Below are 19,078 nucleotides of genomic sequence, written 5' to 3' on the forward strand. Positions count from 1 at the left end.
TTCAGTGAATTTAAAAGGAATTTTAAACGAAGTTTAAGAGCAGGCATCGGCCCCGAATCCCAGCCCACTCCTCGCCCACCCCTGGTCGAAAAAAGCCCTGGAAACGAAGTTCAGCCTCGTTTCCATTAAAATATATACCACGATGCACTAGCCCATCTGATGAAGTGTCGTCCATGTTGGAATCCTTTTAAGCAGGAAGAGAAAAATTTATCACCACAGCCATGGCAGCTGTCGAAGGAAACGGGTACAAGTTAGAGGATGATATAGGTGCTAAAATAAGTGGATTTCGCAAGGAATACGACAATGACCGTGATAGAGATGATTTTGGTAGGTTGAAATTTAGCTCGTTGGTGGTGTAAATTATTTCATTTTTTACAGTCATTATGACTGGATCGTGTTGAACCGTTAGTCTCTTTGTGTAGCCCGGCTGAGCACTGTAACATTGTAATAAAATATTGTTTAGTTGTTCCACAATGTGAGGACGTGGAGCATTCATGTATAGGTTGACCTGTGACAATTTTTTTGTTAGAATAACGTCCTTCTTATAATATTATTTAACACTTCGCCAACGTTAAAGAACCTTTGAAAATGTTTTAGAATGCTTTCAAAGATTGTTTTCAAGGTAGCAAAGCAAATGCAATAATGTTGTCAGGTTATGGAATTGGATTTCACCAGCAACATTTTAGTCATGGAACAAAATAATGCTTTTAACAATGTGGCTAAGTCATTATCAGTATGTCCACATGCATTTCGGGAGGTAGCTGTACAAAAGTTTATTTTTTCCCTAGGTGATCGTTCAAGAGACAGGGATAGGGGACGTGATAGGCGGCGTCGATCAAGATCAAGATCCAGGAGTCCTAACAGAGATCGCAGAAATTTCGGTGGTGGAAGGGACAGTGGAAGATACAGAGGAAGGTAAAAATTATTACAAGTTTTGGTTTTGGTGCTTTTTGTAAGATGAGTAAGGCCTGAAAAATTGCTTTGGGAAAGTTTGTGCCAGATCGGCAGCTAACTCTGATGCAAGCAAGAATGTTAAAGGTTGCATTTTGGGGTGAACAGCAAAAGAAAAGCAATATTGTGTTACATTGTATGATTTGTCAATCCCCAAGAATTATGATGTGGAATGACTTGCTGACAAAGTCTTGTAAAGGAAATTACAGTGCCGTTCATTGTAGTGCATACATTTTTTTTTTTTTTTAAGCATAAACATTTGTACTTATAACTTCATTATTATAATTTTAACTACGGTTAGAACTACTACATGGTTCTTGTATTTGTGAAAATATTTTCTTGTGGTCACTTTCAGGTCTCCGTCACCACCACCAAGAAGGAGAAAAAAGAGGTGACTAATAAAAACTAATTTGTTTGGTCAGCCATGAAATGTGGGCACAGTTAGTCATAAAAGATGTAAGAAGTACAGTACCGCCTAGAAGTATTGACCCCTAGGGACGAGGCAATACCTCGTCTTTGCCGCAGGTAGTGGACGCGCAGGACCGAGGTATGCAAATTTTTTTCCCTCCGTAAAACCGAGGTGCACTTTGCCGCGGGAAATTTGCCGCAGGAGAAAAGACGAGGCTTGCCGCGGGAAAGAACAATGATCTGTTGCTCTTGTAAAATAAGCGGAAGACTGTCAAATTTTATATCTCATGGTGTGAAGAATCGATTCGTAATGCAAGAAATTGTAATCAAAATGAGAAAGTGTGCCTTTACGTAAGGACTCAAATTTTATAATCTTTACATAATGTAACACTGAAGACTTCTTTAAAGATACAGTGTAAGCGACAGCTTGATTATCCAGGCAACGCAACACTCATTGTTCTCCAGGTTGTAATACTGTATGTGTGCGTGAGAAATTATTTGTTTGGTTTTGAAAAAGGTTCAATTGTATCTCTTTCCGTCTAAGCCTGACTTTATTTTATTTGGATACCTGAAATTCAAACTTGTGCGATTGTCTTCGTTTTATCATCGCCATTTTGGTTAAAAGCAGGTATTCCTTCCACATACATTGTATTATTGTTAAACTTGTCAAATTTCAATTTTAATCGCAACATTCTTCCGAGGCATCGGAGCCTTTAATTGTCGGTACTATTTTGAGACCAAACGTACCGACGAATAATTTAAGAATGGTTTCTTTTTTCATCGCTTTTCATCAGCAATAAATTGTTATATCCTAGCATTTGCAGCAAAATACATTTTCGCGTTGTTTTATCAGTCATGCAATGGTCTACTTGAATTCCATAAATATTTTTTAATTGCAGCATGTTGATTACGCATGGAAAACAAATTTAAGAATAGACTGTAGTTAGTGGATAAAAGAAGTCTCTTACGTATCTGAACGCTCATCGTTTGCATACGAATTTTAACAAATGCAAAACCAGCAAGCGAAACAAATTCGAAGCATCTTTGATCCAGTGTTCACGTTTGGCTTTCACGTGCAACTCTTTTCGCAGCGGCCGTCCACTCGTGATAAATTTGCATGACCACGCCGATATGCACCAATGATTACCCAGAGCACGAAAACAATCTTTTCAGTTTAGATCAAATAATTTTCGACTATTTCAGGGGTTTGTTATCCTGGGTTCTTTCCTTGGAGTGTTTTTCTTTTTTGTGATTTGTTACACTAAACAACCTTAGAAAGTAATACTGCAGTAGGAAACCACAAGAAGTCAAAACTTGGTCACGCAAGGTTTTCGAGCTGTTCACCCTGAACATGTAAGCTTTCAGTTTGTAAATATTGTCAAAACCCTCTCCTGTTTGCAGGATATCGAAATAATAAATGAATAAAGAATAAATGTATGTTCCATGCGCCGAGCTGCAAAAAACAAGCGGACATATTCTCCCATAAACTTAAATGTATAAAATGACGGCGAAGTCCACTTAAGTGGGACAAGCGTCGAACCTTCGAATGAGTAGTCCACCATAAGTCTTCGAAATAATCACTGCAATCAAAATACAAATGCATGTCGCAAAGAAGGTTTCAAATGTGGTCGGAATCTAGCTACGGTACGGATATTCTTTTCGCATGTAAAAGGAAAGGAAACCAAGGTGCATGATTAGCAGCTCTTTGCTGTTCGCAATTTTTTCAGCCGGAACTTGTTCAGTTTCTGTTGTTCAGTGGGATCTCAACATTACAATCTACAATAGCTTATCGAAACACAAAGTCAGCGGAAACCCAACTCTACCGCGGAATTTTAATTACCGAGGGTTTACCTTGGTTGACTTTCCCGCGGCAACTTTGGAGCCTAGCCGTAAATTTCCCTCAGCAGAAAAGCGGCCTACCGCGGGAATACCGAGGGAAAGTCGCGACAGGGTGACGCGGCAATGACGCGGTAAAGGGGTCAATACTTCCAGGCGGTACTGTACAGTAGTGGTGTGATGATGATGATGATGGTGTGACTGTTGAGTGCTACATATTGTGAGCACATGCAGTTAACTCATTTCTATAGAAAATCCATACCACAACAAAAGTAATTATTATTGTACTCCAGTCTAATTTTTATCTTCTCATGTATTTTTGTAAGTACATGTAGTGCAATGTTTGTACATGTTAAAACAAAAAAGTTAAATCAGGGAAAAAAGTTTTCTTTTGTTGCAATCTGCTTTACAGGGAAAGTTTGTGGGATAGACCTCCTGTCGGATATGAGCATTTGACACCTATGCAGTATAAAGCCATGAGAGGTACATGCAACACTATCCACATCCATATTATTTTTGACATCAATTTGCTCCCCTTTTTGATTTATTCATATAGGTCTTTAATAAGTGCTACTATGATGAAGTCACTTTTTTGTGTTCAGAATTATTTGAAAGTGGGTTGGCTTTAATAACACCTGATTGAAAAAATTTTGAGCTTTTATATCCAAAGACAGTTAACTTTGTTAGTAAGTACATGTAACTGTTTTGGATTTCATGGTCCACCATTACTCCATTCAAAACTGACCGATTGGATCTTGGAGGGTTGGATCTAGGGAATAGTGACATCATTTACTCACTAGCTTAAAATTTCAGGATATAAATTCCTCTTATTATGTACTGTATTTACTCGTGTATTAGTCAAACTGGTGTATAAGTCAACCCCCCATTTTCAAGGGCTAAAAACTGATTTTTCTTTATTTCTGGCTAAAAAGCTGAAATTCAGATAGATAAAATTTTCCTTTAAGTTAATATTGTATTTGTGAGAATCCTTTTGCAGTTGCAGTGGACGAAAAAGAAACTACATGTACTGTAGGTGAAGTTTGTCAGCTCTTGTAACAATTACTATGATACGAGTATTTCAGTTTACTTGAGGAAGTTTTTACTACCTTTTTATCTGAGTCATGTTGAAAACAAAAATCTTCATATTTGAAACTAACCTTTCTCTTAACTTTGAGGAAGGAAGATTTGGTAGGCGAAAAGAACACCAAAGAGTTTCAAAAAATGGCTTGATAAATAACCCATCCTCTTGGAAAATGTTTTCCAGGTCACCAAGCTATGAATACTGTCATAAAAGGTCGACTAGTACACGAGTAAATATGGTATCTACAAAATGTCTACAAAAGTCTGAAAACCTGAAACTCCCATGCTGCATACTAATTCAGCCGCGTACACACGCATTGCATTCTTCATCTACATGTATTAAGTCTTTGGCATCATATATTGTACAGTGTACAGTGTATGTGGTTGTATAAAGGTGATAATGTGATTTTTCCTTACAATATTAAAGCTCATTATTCTGACTACTGGTTGGTTAGAAAATGTTGTTCCAGTCTACATTGTCATTTATCTTTGTTTTGTCTTTGTTTTGTCTTTGTTTTGTCAAACAGTGTACATGCATTGCATTCTGAGCTTTGACAACTTTAAAAAGAAACAAAAGATATTTACATGTAATTAACTGGATTTGAAATTGTGACCCACTTTGTTGCGAATCCCCTGCAGCTGCAGGACAGATCCCAGTGAACGCTGGTGGCCCAGTTCCAGGGGGGACAGTCAGTAGTTTACCACAAGGTAGTCAGATGACACGCCAGGCTCGCCGATTGTACGTTGGGAATATACCTTTTGGCATAACAGAGGTACAGTTACAAGTAGGTTTTCATTTGTTTCTATTTTTTTACTACTTATTAACTATTATTTTAGTTCAGTGAATTAATTGAATTTGTAAAGCTCTCATGGTTTTGATCATTCCCCCTAAAAGGTTGCTTTCATATCCAGCATCAGAGTATTGGTCCATGGGGTCTTGCTGTTGGTTTGTGTAATTTCATTTTTAGCTCTTTATCTTTGATGCATTGTGTATATACTGTACATATACGGTATGTTGATTAATAATTTTTGAAAGTACATGTACTGACTGGATGTGTGTGTGTTAATAATAATTATATTGATTGTTTGCAGTTGAAAATAATAATTAGACAGTAGCCTACATGAAAGGGGAAAAAACTATTGAAAAATGTAATTTTGTCTCACCACCTCCCAGTGTTTTCCCCTTTTCCATTCTGTTACATTTTCTTCCCCCACTTTAATATTAAACTCTCCTTTTCCTCCCTAAAGTTGACTACATATTTTGTGAGTCACTGACCCCTTCAATTTCCCGACAATACACTTTTCATGTACATGTAGGTTCTCAAAAACCATTACAACCAGTGCTTTGATAATATTTTGGAAGGGTGGGTTGGGTGGCGGAGATAGGTGCCTAAATGCATGTGGTTACGCTAAGTGTTCTCTGTCATACACTGTACATGATGTTCTGTATGTCTGTAAACATTAATTTTAATATTGCATAAAACTAATTTTGTTTTATTTACTGATGGGTGATGTTTGTGGTGATCATTTTCAGAGCTTGATGATTGAATTTTTCAATGCAAAAATGCAAGAAGCAAAATTGAACACAGCTCCTGGTAACCCAGTGATTGCTGCACAAATTAACTTGGAACAGAACTTTGCTTTCATTGAGGTGAGAATAGACCCTTCTCCAAAATGGCAGCAACGGATTTGAATGAGTTCAAATTGAACTGAATGATAACCTGATGTCAGAAATAGAAAGAGCACCTTTACTTTAGTAACCCTGCCAAGTTTTAGCATATTAAGTATGATATCAGCTGAGAAAAATTTATGTAAGTTAAAAAAATATGAAAAATTTACAAACATTTGTATGACTGGGGGTATGGCATTTTCATTTCCCAGCTGATATAACATCTACAGTGTAAGGGTTACAAAAGTAAAGGTGTTCTATCAAGTGCTGGTATACGTTTTTAATTTTAACTTATTTGAATTTTCGACCGCCATTTTGGAGAAAGGTCTATAGACTGAACAGATTATGATGTTTGAATTTTAACTCAGCAGCTGTTGAATTAAACACTAAGTTTTAAATTTTTTTTCATGTTTTTAATGGTTGTACAATTGGTTCTACATGTGCATGCATCTGCAGGTTGTGTGAATTATTTTTTCATGTGTTTGTTTACATGTACAGTACCACTCAAAAGTAAGTTACCACCTCGCGTCGCGTTTCCTGGGCGATGCGAATGCGCGACGTGATGCGCATAGCGCGAGAGTAACCAAAGCGTAAATTTCTGGCATATGTTAAGAACTAATGTGTTACACGAAATCAGTCAATTTCATGTCTAAATTATCTCTCTGCAGCTTTGTGAGTAAGTGAAGACGATTTTTGATTGTTAAATTATATGGGAATCACCCAAATTGCGAATTGGACACAACGTTTAAGCAACAACAGGGCTCGACATTGCGACTCACTGGTCGCCAATGCGACCAAAAATCAAGGGTTGGCGACTAGATTTTTAGAGCTAGTCGTCAGTGGGCGACTAACCTTCACCTTTTTCCTTCATCCTTTTAACCTCAAAGGCAAATCAACCGTAGTTTTGGATAAAATGCATGATTTATGCGCACAGAAATAACAAAACAAACCCACGACTCTTCTGGCTCTTCAATCTCCATGTTTCATAATCGAGCGCCATGTTTGATTCAGCAGCTGGTATTGCGGGCGCACTAAACAACACGTGCAATCATTGAAGCGTGAAGTTCACAACGAAGCCTTGGCTTTTTAGCGCTGAAAATATGGAAAACTGTTGATTGTTTATGTTCAGGTTCGTCTATTTATGTAAGCTATAGACTCGATGTTACATGGAAACTTAACAAAAGCGGAGGAAGCACAGGAAACGTGACTAAAGCTGCTTTCACATTGATTATTTACCTCGTAATGCGTAATGATATGTTTTACGAGCCCTGGCTTCCTTTTAAGTTTTAGTATCTCAGTCTTAGAAGCTTAAGTGTACCTAAACTTAGGACTATGAAGAAGATTGCATGTGTACATGATCATCAGAAAAATGAAGAAAAAAATATCAGTGAAAAAAAATGGCGACTAAAAGTTAAGATCTGGCGACCAAAATTTTTGGATCAGTCGCCAATTGGCGCCTTCCTAAAATTGTTAATTTCGAGCCCTGAACAATAAACATGCATCTGGTTTACAAGTGGAAATTCCAATGATTTCGTTCAAACATCAACCATTTGGTGGAAAAACTTCGTAATGCAAACAATGCGTAGTTGTACTGGCGATCTTCCGTGTAAAGTTAACCCATTGTCATCCAGGTTGCCGCGTGTGACACTTAATTGATTATCCGGCGTGATGTATGTTAATTACGGTGATAGATGAGCGCTAAAAATAAACCATATGCGCAGTAAATGTACACAAGAGATTGAGTTTTAGAATTAAGTTCAACTGAAGAAGAAACAGTGAACTTCCAGATGATGTAAAAATATTGCTAAAAAGTGATTCAAAACACGCGCTAAGGCTCAACTGAAAATGTAAAGGTAGAATTTTCGAAGCAGCGTGCGTTAAGCAATCAAGAACGTTTTTGATCGCTAACTAAACAAAGCGCTTGAAAAATATATATTGTAACTCAAAATATGCCTTGTGCAATTTACAGTTAAGTCTAACCATTCAATGGATAAAAATTGTTTGAAATTTATCCCAATCGCTTTGTTTTCTTGCAGGTATAAGTGCAAAAATTATGCCCAAACGCCGCTGCCGAAACAAAATTTCACGAGGAGCGTTTCTGCTTGTCGAAATACACGTGCACAAAACCGCAAGATTAATTTAGTTAATTGATCACTATCATGTTTCATGAGAGAACAAACAAGGTCAAATTGTGTACAAAAGTGCTCCTTCGAAAACTTTCACTGAAAGATAACTTACACAACACAAGAAAAACAACAGAGAAAATCACTGGAAGTTTTCTCGCATTTGCGGAATAAAAACGCACGGTCGGATTGATTTACTTGTTGAAAATACCGATCTTCCGAGGTATGCCGAAGGCGAAAATTCCTTCGATTACCAATTTATTTTAAGAAAAAAAAACTTGTTATTTGCAAAAAATCCATCGGTTGATCAATATAAAGCTAAAATCGGGAGCTAATCAATGTCCATTATGACGTTAATTGCTACGAAGGCCTTTAATTCTGCGCGGCTTACTGCATGAAAAAAGGCAGTGCGCTCGGGGATTTTAAGAGTTTTTGACAGGCATACCTACTCGTTTCGTTTACCATTAATTCCCATAGATCATCTCCTATGAAAACTAAGAAAAATATTTAATTCATTACGATTATCTAAAACGAAATAAAGAGCAGTAGCTGCCACGAAATCTGGAATTTGAATATTATCGACCTGATCATTCCAGCGAGCTTCATGTTTATCATCGGTCGCTTGGTTTTCACCGTCTTCTTCGTCACTTTTAAAGCCATCTAAATCAAAATTTTTGTCTCTAGTATCCCCTCCTCTTACAGGAAAACCATAAAAGATCCCTTAGATCCCTAGATCCTCCGAATCCGAAAAAAAAAGCATGAATATCCCCATCGTTCGGTGCGCTATCTGGTGCATCGGCTGTTGTTTTCGCGTAATTTGATCGCGCGATCGAAAGGGCAAAAAGCCAGCCCTTATGGGGTCTCTTTTCAGCTGTCAAAATATGCTCACAAGACGGCAAATGATTGGTCAATTATCCTACTAAATCTCCATAACAACAAAAAATTTAGATTTACTAAGGGAGACTGGGTAGAGGCCTAAGATCACCTCTGGTCAAGACGCCATTTTGTACGGCCGGTTACGGCCGGTTTGGGTATTTCAGGGGTCATTGCGCGCGGCCGGTTACGGCCGGTTTGGATGTCAATGGGTTAATAAATGCATGGAATTGACTTTGAATTGATTCATGCAGGTTTCTTTATCACACCTTAAATTGATTGTCGATCATGTGTGGGTCTGATTTTCTTCATTTGTTTGGAAATTAGCAATACTCTCACAATATCAATTAAAAAAATCCATGGCGAAATTGCCGTAAGGAGAAGACGTTTAAGTGTCAATAAACACGTGCATCTGGTTTACATATGAAAATTCCGATGGAAAATAAATTCTTCGTGCACGAATAAGGAGAGTGTCGAAACTGCGTTGGTGGGTGGGTCGTGGGTCCGAGATCCTCCATGTATACACGTCATGTATACATACTTTTATGCTGTTTCAAAAACCCTCTCGCAACAGCAGCTTTGTCCGTGATCTCTTTCTAGTGTGTACACCGAGGTACACTGAAGGGATTGTGCCAAAGATGTTACGTTAACAATTCTGATTTAAGAATGTCCAACTCACCGGTGTATCCTCCATGACGAAGGCTGCTACTGCAAGGCTTTTGGCAAAGACGTGCATTTCAGCTATTTTTAACCAATCATACTTGAGCATTCCCACGTTACTAAACGAACAACCGCACGGTCGCTACGAGGCTGATGCATGACGGCTGATCCTTAGCTTTCATGAAATCAACAAATCATGACCAAACGTGCAGACAAAAATCCTTTGAGATGTTTGCTAGAAAATGACTCAAAAGTTGAGCAGTTGTTCTTTTCTTTTACCGGGTACTTTAAGTGCCGACAAAAAGCAGTAGATCGTTATATCTAAGTTGTTGGGTAAGGCGAGTTCCGTTATTCCATTAGCGTAAGTTCCAGAACAAACAAGCGAGTTTAATACAGTTTTCTTTTTTAATTAATGCATTCATTCTCGGCAAACGCGCATGCCAATGTTAAGCATATACTTTCGAACACTTTCGTAATTTTCGTTAATGTTTACCGAAATTGTTTGCCAGACCAGAAGGAAAAATATTTATAGTTAATGGGAGACAGTTTTCCTTTGTTCAACGTTTCATAAAAGGTGTTCGGGTAAAATAATTCGTGAGCGGGCAATTGCAAATTTGGACCCAGCACTGAGGGAGTTAATATATATATATTTTTTATCTTCAAACAAACCTAACCCACGACCCACCACCCACGACTCACGACCCATGACCCACCCACCCACGCCATTTAGCCTCACCCCAAATAAGCAACGATTTTGTTGAAACATTGACCATTTGGTGGAAAAATTCATAACAAAAGAAAACATGTGTGTTGCTAAAATTTCTTGCCAACTGCAAAACTTTTGGAGTGTGCATTTTGAAACATTCATTAATTGAATATCCGTAAACATTGAGAATGAAACTTCATGTGAAATTTAAGGATGACTTTTTCTTGACGCTCGCACACGAACATTAACAACAACCAATAATAATTACGCAGAATAACTACATGATAATAATATTATTACCTACAGTCAACAGTGCTGTTATCGTCCACAATCTTAAGTTCGCAACTCGATAAGGAAAACAGTTGTAAATTATCTGAAGCGTTTGATTGTTTGACCATCGGGTTAAAGTTTGCGTATAAAATTTTCAAAGTGAGTCTCCAAAAGGAAAAACAAACCAAGGATTATTATGGATTTTCGATCGGCGAACGAAGCTTTGTAAACAAAAAAGTAATGTTTTCATGAAGGAAGATATTGCAATTTATTATAGGCATGTTTTCTTCTAAAATTGACCCTTTACAAACACCTTCCACTGTTAAATTTGCAACAAAAGGTAAATTAAAATCGTGCACGAGCATCAAGCCACTGCACATACAGATTTCTTACCATTGCGCCCTACGCGACTCGCGTGATGCGGTAACTTGCACATTTATAAGGTTCTTTTACATTTGTTTAATCCATTAACTCGTCGGGTTCCCTAGAGTGCCCCCAGTTGACGAGTAATAATTATTGATCGTCTTTGTTGAGTGATGCGTTAATACAGGGGACAACAGTAAAATCAGATTTTGTCAGTCTCACTCCTAGGAGTCAGTGAATTAAATGAATACAGTAAAATGCAGTGCTATTAGCCAGTATCAAAAATACCATAAATTATACTCTTTGTTTGTCCCTCCAAAATTTTGTGTAAGCGTTGTTTCCAGTTTCCCTTGGGACCATTGTAAGTCCCAAGAGAAAATAAAAACAATGCTTATGCAAAATTTTGGGAGGGACAAACAAAGATTGTTATGGTATTTTTGATATTGGCTAATTGCTTTTGTCCATTAAATATGCAAATTTGTGATGTTCTCGTTGCCGTCACCGTTGTTGTTGCTAAAGCTCCCTATTAACGCATTCACTCCTAAAGCACCCTCACTTGATGAGTAAAATCGTCTGGTTTTAGATCTACAGTAGAGTAAAATCTACTTGTACAATGTACAAGTCTCACTCTCAAATAGGGAAGGGTTGAAGCTGTGGACATCGGTTTCTATTAAAGTTTGTTGCCATGGCTTGCAACTCACCTCAACTTTTTTACCACTGAATGGCAATGCTATGTTCTTTTACAATAACTATGACATTGTGGAAAAGTCATACGGCAAACCTACAAGAAAAAAAGTGTTTTCTTGTTTGATTTAACGTACAATGTAGGTATATTTGCACTGATGTTTTCATGTTCTCTTTAGCTGCGATCTGTTGAAGAGACCACACAGGCAATGGCTTTTGATGGGATCATATTGGAGGTAAAAAAGTGATTCACAATACAGAAATAAACAAAATAGTAATGAAACGTTAACACAAACACAGGTATGTCGCTAAGGGCCGGCTGCCAATGAAACTGGCTGCTTGAGAAAGGGGTTATAGCCAGCTTAATTTTGGCTGTCGATCGAAGCGACTGAGAAGATTGCAAACTATTCAAAGTTTAATTTAAGTCATTCGATGTGTTAACAAAAAACAATTGAATGTCTGTTAGTACACGAAATTATCACGAGAACTTATCGATACTGGAAATGAAACAAAAACATTTGGTTTAGTATTGGCGTGTCTTCTCTTTCCCTGTATGATGCCCAGAGTGCAAACTCACTGCCTCAATGAAACCTTCAACCAGTTGAATTTATTCTTAGCTACATGTACATCCCTGCAGAACCAAGTCAAATGACATTACTGCAAAGCTCTGGGCAAAACTGTCGCAGCTTGTGATGCTTGCATTATATATGTGAGTGTACATACATATATGTAACTCTAAAAACATTACGGATGTACATTTATCCATGTTAAGTGGAAAAAACAAATTTGCAAAATTAATACTGTTTTCATTTTTTCCATTGTATCCCGCTATTATTTGTCATTGCTTTGTTGTGCTTAAACTCTTTTGCTCACTACATGTACTTGTGATAATATAATCACCAAAGACACACTTAAAAGTACAAGGCAGCATGGATGCTGAAATGTGAAACTATTCTGTAACCACAATAGCAAATAATGTTAATGTCACTCTCAGGGCCAGTCACTCAAGATACGAAGACCCAAGGATTACCAACCTATCCCTGGAATGTCTGGTACATTGTTATGTATTTTTGCTTTTTTGATTTTAATCTTGTATTTTGCATGTACAACAGCAGTTTTAAATTGAGTTAATGGTGTCATTCTAAGGCCCGGATATTTTTGAATCTGCAACTTTTTCTTTCCGGATATGCCTTCTGTTTTTGTCCTCACTGCTTCGCTATCAAGCTGAATATTTGATCTTTCGAAAATGGTTTATTTGCTTGTGTTACCGAACTTTGTGAATAATTATGCTCTCTACAGTGGATATTTTTGAACCGCTATGAATCTGGAACCATGTGGATGCAAAGTCCAGTTCCAGTCCCCAGTTCCTTACTGTAAAATCAATTCCCAAGATGGCTACCAAGGAGTTTTGAGTACTAGAGTGAATTCGGGTACGTTTTGGATTTATGTGGATGGGCAAATTTGATTTGAATATGCTATGTATGGATGGGATTACTTTTTAATCCAGAAAGAAAAAGATGAAGATTAAAAAAATATCGGGATACAGTGTATGTGTGGACAGGACCTAAAATCAACTTGTTGATCAATGAAACTAGAAGACTGTCCTGAAGCAGATGTGGAAGACCAAGGAGTTTTAAGAAATGACTCTGTAAATGTGAGGCAGTGTGGCCCAGTGGTTAGGGCGCTTGCCTTGAGATCCGGAGATCCCGGGGTCAAGACCCGTTCTGACCGCTCGTTGAATTTGATCCTGCTAGTCCCTGGTTCAACATCCCAGCTGAACTTGTAAAATAGCCAACTGGTTTATCTCCGGCCAGTTGGGATTCTTAACAGTTGTTGTTGTTCTGTTTCGTTGTGTTTCATTGGCCCTGAAAAGCCCCTATGGGGAGCGGTCAATTAAGTATGTAGGTATGTATGTAAATGTTCACTATCAATGGACACCATTTCATCAAAGGAAGAATGTTAAGCACACTGCAAGCATAACTGGACTAACAATTTGTGCGATGATGACACATGAGAGCAAAATTGTCACAAGGTTATGGGTTTGAGCAAGAAGAAAATTTCTTCATGCGGGGGGTATGCAACATACAAGTATTATTTGATCAATTTCTTTGCCATTGTCTTCCTAAGAACAAGGTGAATTGTTGAAATTTGTGGTTTTGTACATAGACTGCTCGCAGTCCCTTCTGAGTTAGTTGAACTGCCTGCTTTGGTCATGCAAGCGAGCTGAGGGGAGAATGGTGATAGGGCGAGATATAGGCACGCTCTTCTGTAACCGACGCGTTCAGAATCTGCTAATTTATTAATTAAGTGAAAGTGATATGACAAATGGTTCTGCCTCTTTTATTGCTGAGGTAAATAAACACTTACTGCGTGGAAATATTTATATGCATGTCGAATCCAATCAACTATTTGGAAAGGAAACTGCAGAAAACTACAGTATTTACTTTGAATTTAATGAGCGACACTCCAAAGAAGCCTGGTAAAAAGAGAAGTAGAAAACCTATGCAGAGAGAGGCATCACATTTTAGTGGGATTTGCAGAATAAATGTTAAAATAAATTATTGAATGTGGGAGTGTTTTGGCAAGTTTTGACATTGTGAAGTTGGTCCACAAGGACAAATTCTTGTTTAGAATGGACCACTCATCATCTATCATTAAATCAGTAACCTCAAAAGAAAGAGCTCCTTTTGCAGAAAAGATGACTCAATGTTTGTTTGAAGCCATGTCCTTGAATTCCCCTTCTTCTGGAAGGCTACAATCCATAGATAATGGTTTGACCGAATCTGGTCGTCGGTATTTTGGTTCGCTTATCTTTGAGCTGCACTGTATGACGAGGAATTATTACGATCGACTACGTTTGACTTGGGTCACCCATGTCCTTTAAGAGGACAAAGCTCTCATAAATTATGGTCTTGCCGAAACCAGTTGGTAGCACAGCTGTAACATACTTGCGGAAGGAAATGTACCAATTAACCAGCTGCTTCGCTAAAATGGGAGGTGGGTGCCTGTAGTATCCAGGGTCTTCCACCTTCCACTGTGGACAGCCAGCCCCTAGATAAAAAAAACCGCCCCCCTGGCTGGCAAACCCCAGCAACCCAGCCATGAGCTCCCATTCCAGGCATCCGTCACACTGATAGACTCAGTAGAAGGAAGAATAGAGGGTAGGGTGGGGTGGGGGAAAAGCTCAAAAAGTATCGATGAAAACAGCTCCAAACGCCTGAGAAAAACTCGTGAAAACCTGGTTGACAAAAACCACGATGTTCCACCGGAGCCCCCATTTTGCGAGTTTGACCACTGACAGCTTGACCGAAGACCGCCCAAGAGAAAGCAATGACTGCTATGAGTGATAGGATGACTGCTAAAACACTGAACGCTAAAAAGGTAACCGCCAAAAAACGATGACCGCTGCGCTAGTGGTGCTTAACATAGTTGAATGAGCATTTAACTAAATTTAACCAGCTGCCTTGCTAAAATGGGAGGTGGGTGCCTGGAGTATCCAGGGGCTTCCACTGTGGCCAGCCAGCCCATAGATAAAAAACTGCCCCCATGGCTGGCAAATCCCTGCAACCCAGCCATGAGCCAATCCGAGGAAGTCTCCAAGCTGACTCCAGGGGCAGGTCGGAAGAGAAGAATTGATTAATGGTGTGCCATCTGAGAGGAGAAACAAAGAGGCAGGATTGGAGCCACGGAGATGCAAATACTGTGTTATGGTACGAACAGGGCAGAGGTCAGGTTTACCAGTGTCAATGTAGATGAGGCAACCATGGCGGAAGGGGTCCGTTTTGAAGCACTTTGATGTAAACTCTGAAGCTGCTTGGATTAAACAGGGAATCTGCTTGAATATCGCAGACTGTAAGGTGAAAGTCGTGGTTAAACAGAGAGTGGACGGTGAACTCCCCTGCACATAAAAAACCAAAGTAGTCAAGAGAGCAAGCGGTCCAAAGCATGGAATGGTTGTGATTAGAAAAATCCAAGGAACGACGTTAACCCACAACAAGTCACTGGTGATGGGCTGGCGCTTTGGCAGATTTGAACCTTGGTGGTGCTTGATGCCTCGCAAAACGCGCTGGAGCTGGAGGCCTCCTACCAAAGGGTCTGGGTGGCCCTCTTTAATGTGAAGTGAACAGATTTCAGACAGGTAAACCTTTAGAGAAGAGTGTCTGCAAGATGAGGGCAAAAGCTTGAGGGTCTCTTTATTGGCTGGCAACACTGAGGCCGATGCAGAAAGATGATTGTCCAGAATGCAAAATTCTTGGAAGTGGCGTTGGGAGAAGAATATACTTTCTGAGTCGAAGGAGTGAGGCCATTAGCTAATAAGAAGTGGCATTCCTCATTCGGAGAAGGCCCAAATCCCTTAAGATCAGACGTGGGATTGGAGTCTGCTGGAGGTCTGCATGAGGGGCGAGCTGGCGGAAGCACTGAAATTGAAAACATGACAAGGAGTCAGTAGTGGGTTATTTTTCCAGGGCTCAAAATAACGGTTGGTCAACAGACAATGTCCGCTCAAAATGGGTGTTATCCTGTCAAATCCTTGGATAACTGGACATTTTGTCTGGTCGTTTTAAGTTATGACATAATGCATATTCGGGTCTTGTACAAGAAAAAACAGATTTGACCGGACAACTTGACCGGCGCCAGCCGGGAAATTATTTCAAGCCCTGTTTTCCCACTCACAGAAGAGGCAGTGAAAGAAAATGAGTGACTGGTTGCTGTGAGGCAGAGATAACGAACCAGGGCCATGATGGTATGGTCTTCAGATGTGCCAGACCGCAGGATATTCACCACTGAGCTGTTATCCCATAGGAAGTTCACCTTTCTGGAAGCCTACTGTGGACCCCAAGTGTAGGTTGCTAGTACAATCGGGAAGAGTTCTTTGTATTCAATTGAGAAGGGAGCCACGAGCCCGAGAACCAATGATGCTGGAACATGGCACCATACCCCAGTGCTCTAGAAGCATCAGATGAAACGATGACCGGTACGCTCGTGGTGGTTTACTTAGTTAAATGAGCATTTAACTGAACTGAACGCCTCCCTCAAATAAACGCCAGACCCAATCAGAAGAATGTGACGTTTATTTGAGGATTGTAAGAAAAAAAAAACAATGGGAGATTTAATTTTATGAACGTTGATCACAAGCCAGACAATTATTACTAAAAGCGAGACATTGGAACTTAAAACGTGTTTCTGTTTTGAACAAAATTTACAAATCATCTTCGGTAATTGTTGTCAGTGATTTTGAAAATATGACTTTGAAATAAGTCAGTCTTACTTTGGTTTTCAGAGACGGCGACAATCCATGTCCCTGGTGTAGTTTCAACTGTTGTACCAGATTCCCCTCACAAAATCTTCATTGGAGGATTGCCAAACTATTTAAATGAAGATCAGGTAAGGAATATGGCACATGCTGGGTGTCGAACTGGGGGGCATTGCACTCCATATGGAGTTTCCTATGCGTCAGTGACAGTGTGATTGCACCTTTTCAATTTCTCATAGAATGAGTTTTCTGAGAGACGAGAATAAAGTTTATTGTTTGGATGCAATAAATGAAAGTTAATTCATTTTGGTCGTGATTTAGCACAACCAATTTCTCCTTTCTTTGTAATTGTTGGACTTAACACTGATTTTTGTTGTTGCTGTCTTGAGTGTGTGCGAAAAAGGCAAAGTGAAAATTCACAAAATAATTTTTTCTTAGATGCAAAGTGATCCATGATGATTTGTGATTCAGGACTTTTCTTAGCAGTTTTCGAAAATTTAAAGTTGGCAAGATGGCTTCTAAAAAGAAAAACTTTCTTGGACAATTTTTTTTTTCAGGGATTTTCGACATCAGACTAACAGCAAAATTCTACTTTTGTTTTTTCAGCCATTACTTTTCAGCCACTGTCTTTCTCTTTTTTAGATCCTCATACCACCTTCGGCTTAGCAAAGACGGCGATCTCGGCGCCTTTTCTATTTCAGCTTTTCTTTATAGGCAATCAACGTCTTACAAATCTCCCCGTTATAGAGTGATCACTTGTGTGGAACTTTTAGTTTGGAATAATAATGCTTCTTTTCTTGAGCACAAGTCAATTCTGAAAAATAGTTAATTTCTTTAAGATTTTATAGGTTAAAAGTCCACATGATTAGTCTTAAGTTTTCATACATTGTTTCAGAATAGACTAACTTAACTAAGAGTTCCTGCTGAGTGTCGTTTACTCTTGATGTGGTGAGAGAGACCAAAGGAACTCTTGCACTATGCACTACTTTATGGAAATTTTGTGAGCAAGAGCAGAGTTTTCTTTTGTCTTCTCGCCAAAATTGTCAACAGTAAAGGAAACTCCTCTACCGTGGAATGATTATTGCTGTTAAATAATTATTGTTAATAGTGATTCCAACAAGACTGACATTATTTGAATTTTATTTCCCCCTCATTTAATCCCTAGCTTAGGGGGGACTAATATGGTCTTCATATGTGGCCAAAGGCAAGTTCTTCTGCATTGTGTGTGGAAGGAGGGCTAGACAGACAGAGAGAGAGAGTGTGTATGCACTGCTAAGTTATGATTCATTGCCATTAATTGATCATGTTGTACTATCAGAATGATCATTGAAATAAATTTTGCAAAAAGGTGCTTTCAAAAAGACGTCAGGAAAAGAGGGCTTGAATGGGAATGGCACTTTGTGAGGGAGCACCGGTTGATCTGCCAGGCAATGCCGTACCATGCAGCCAACTATCTTCAAGTTCGATTTTTGAGTTGAAGTATTGATTATTAAGGTGTCATGGCCTGCAATTTCATGGTCCCAAGTTTGTGTCCTTTTAAAGCTTAGATTTTGTCTGAAAAATTGTTTTTGACTGCATTTGCCAATTCATGAACTGTTCACTTGAGTATGTAATAATGACCGGTCTGAATTTGCAAGTGAGGAAGAAACAAGCTATTGTGGCTACGAAACTGAGATTATGGGCTTGTTCTACAGTCATTATCGTTACTAGATGGGCTTCAACGCATGAAAATGAAAACAAACGCCTGTGCCAATTAGCCTTGTTTTTGGTGGCTACGTGTGTGAAATTATCGTGTACGGTATGTTTCCGTTCAAATGTCAACATGAGCATTTTAGTGACTAAAGCTTGGCTGGTTCTGCTTTCTTCTCAACAGGTCAAAGAGCTGCTTGCATCATTTGGTGAACTCAAAGCCTTTAATTTAGTGAAGGACAGTGCCACTGGTCTATCAAAGGGATATGCCTTCTGTGAGTATGTGGATCTCACGATAACAGATGTGGTAAGTTTATTGTTAAACTTTCCTGGCCCACAATTTTTTAAACAATCGGTAAGCTGCATGTATTCTAAGCGATCCACCCAGTTTTCGAGCGATCAGCTTACGGACTCGGTAGACCAGTTTTGAATTCTCACAGCTGGACTGGATCTAGCATGAAACGGAGGCTAATGCGGGCAAATTAATTTGCATTTGAAAAGATTTGCCCGCA

General features: G+C 39.0%; 1 protein-coding gene across 1 annotated transcript in view; it reads left to right on the forward strand.

Moving 5' to 3' along the window:
* Positions 1 to 136: 136 nt before the first annotated feature.
* LOC137969420 (splicing factor U2AF 50 kDa subunit-like) overlaps positions 137 to 19,078 on the forward strand; it is a 23,248-nt gene continuing 4,306 nt past the window's right edge. The window contains exons 1-10 of the mRNA XM_068815636.1: positions 137 to 327; positions 789 to 915; positions 1,307 to 1,342; positions 3,608 to 3,678; positions 4,915 to 5,060; positions 5,810 to 5,926; positions 11,803 to 11,859; positions 12,618 to 12,675; positions 16,905 to 17,008; positions 18,751 to 18,873. Of these exons, the coding sequence (XP_068671737.1) occupies positions 222 to 327; positions 789 to 915; positions 1,307 to 1,342; positions 3,608 to 3,678; positions 4,915 to 5,060; positions 5,810 to 5,926; positions 11,803 to 11,859; positions 12,618 to 12,675; positions 16,905 to 17,008; positions 18,751 to 18,873 (945 nt within the window). The 5' untranslated portion in view covers positions 137 to 221. The remainder of the gene's footprint in view (positions 328 to 788; positions 916 to 1,306; positions 1,343 to 3,607; positions 3,679 to 4,914; positions 5,061 to 5,809; positions 5,927 to 11,802; positions 11,860 to 12,617; positions 12,676 to 16,904; positions 17,009 to 18,750; positions 18,874 to 19,078) is intronic.

The sequence above is a fragment of the Montipora foliosa genome, chromosome 9 (assembly GCF_036669935.1).
Source record: "Montipora foliosa isolate CH-2021 chromosome 9, ASM3666993v2, whole genome shotgun sequence".
NCBI classification, from domain to species: Eukaryota; Metazoa; Cnidaria; class Anthozoa; order Scleractinia; family Acroporidae; genus Montipora; species Montipora foliosa.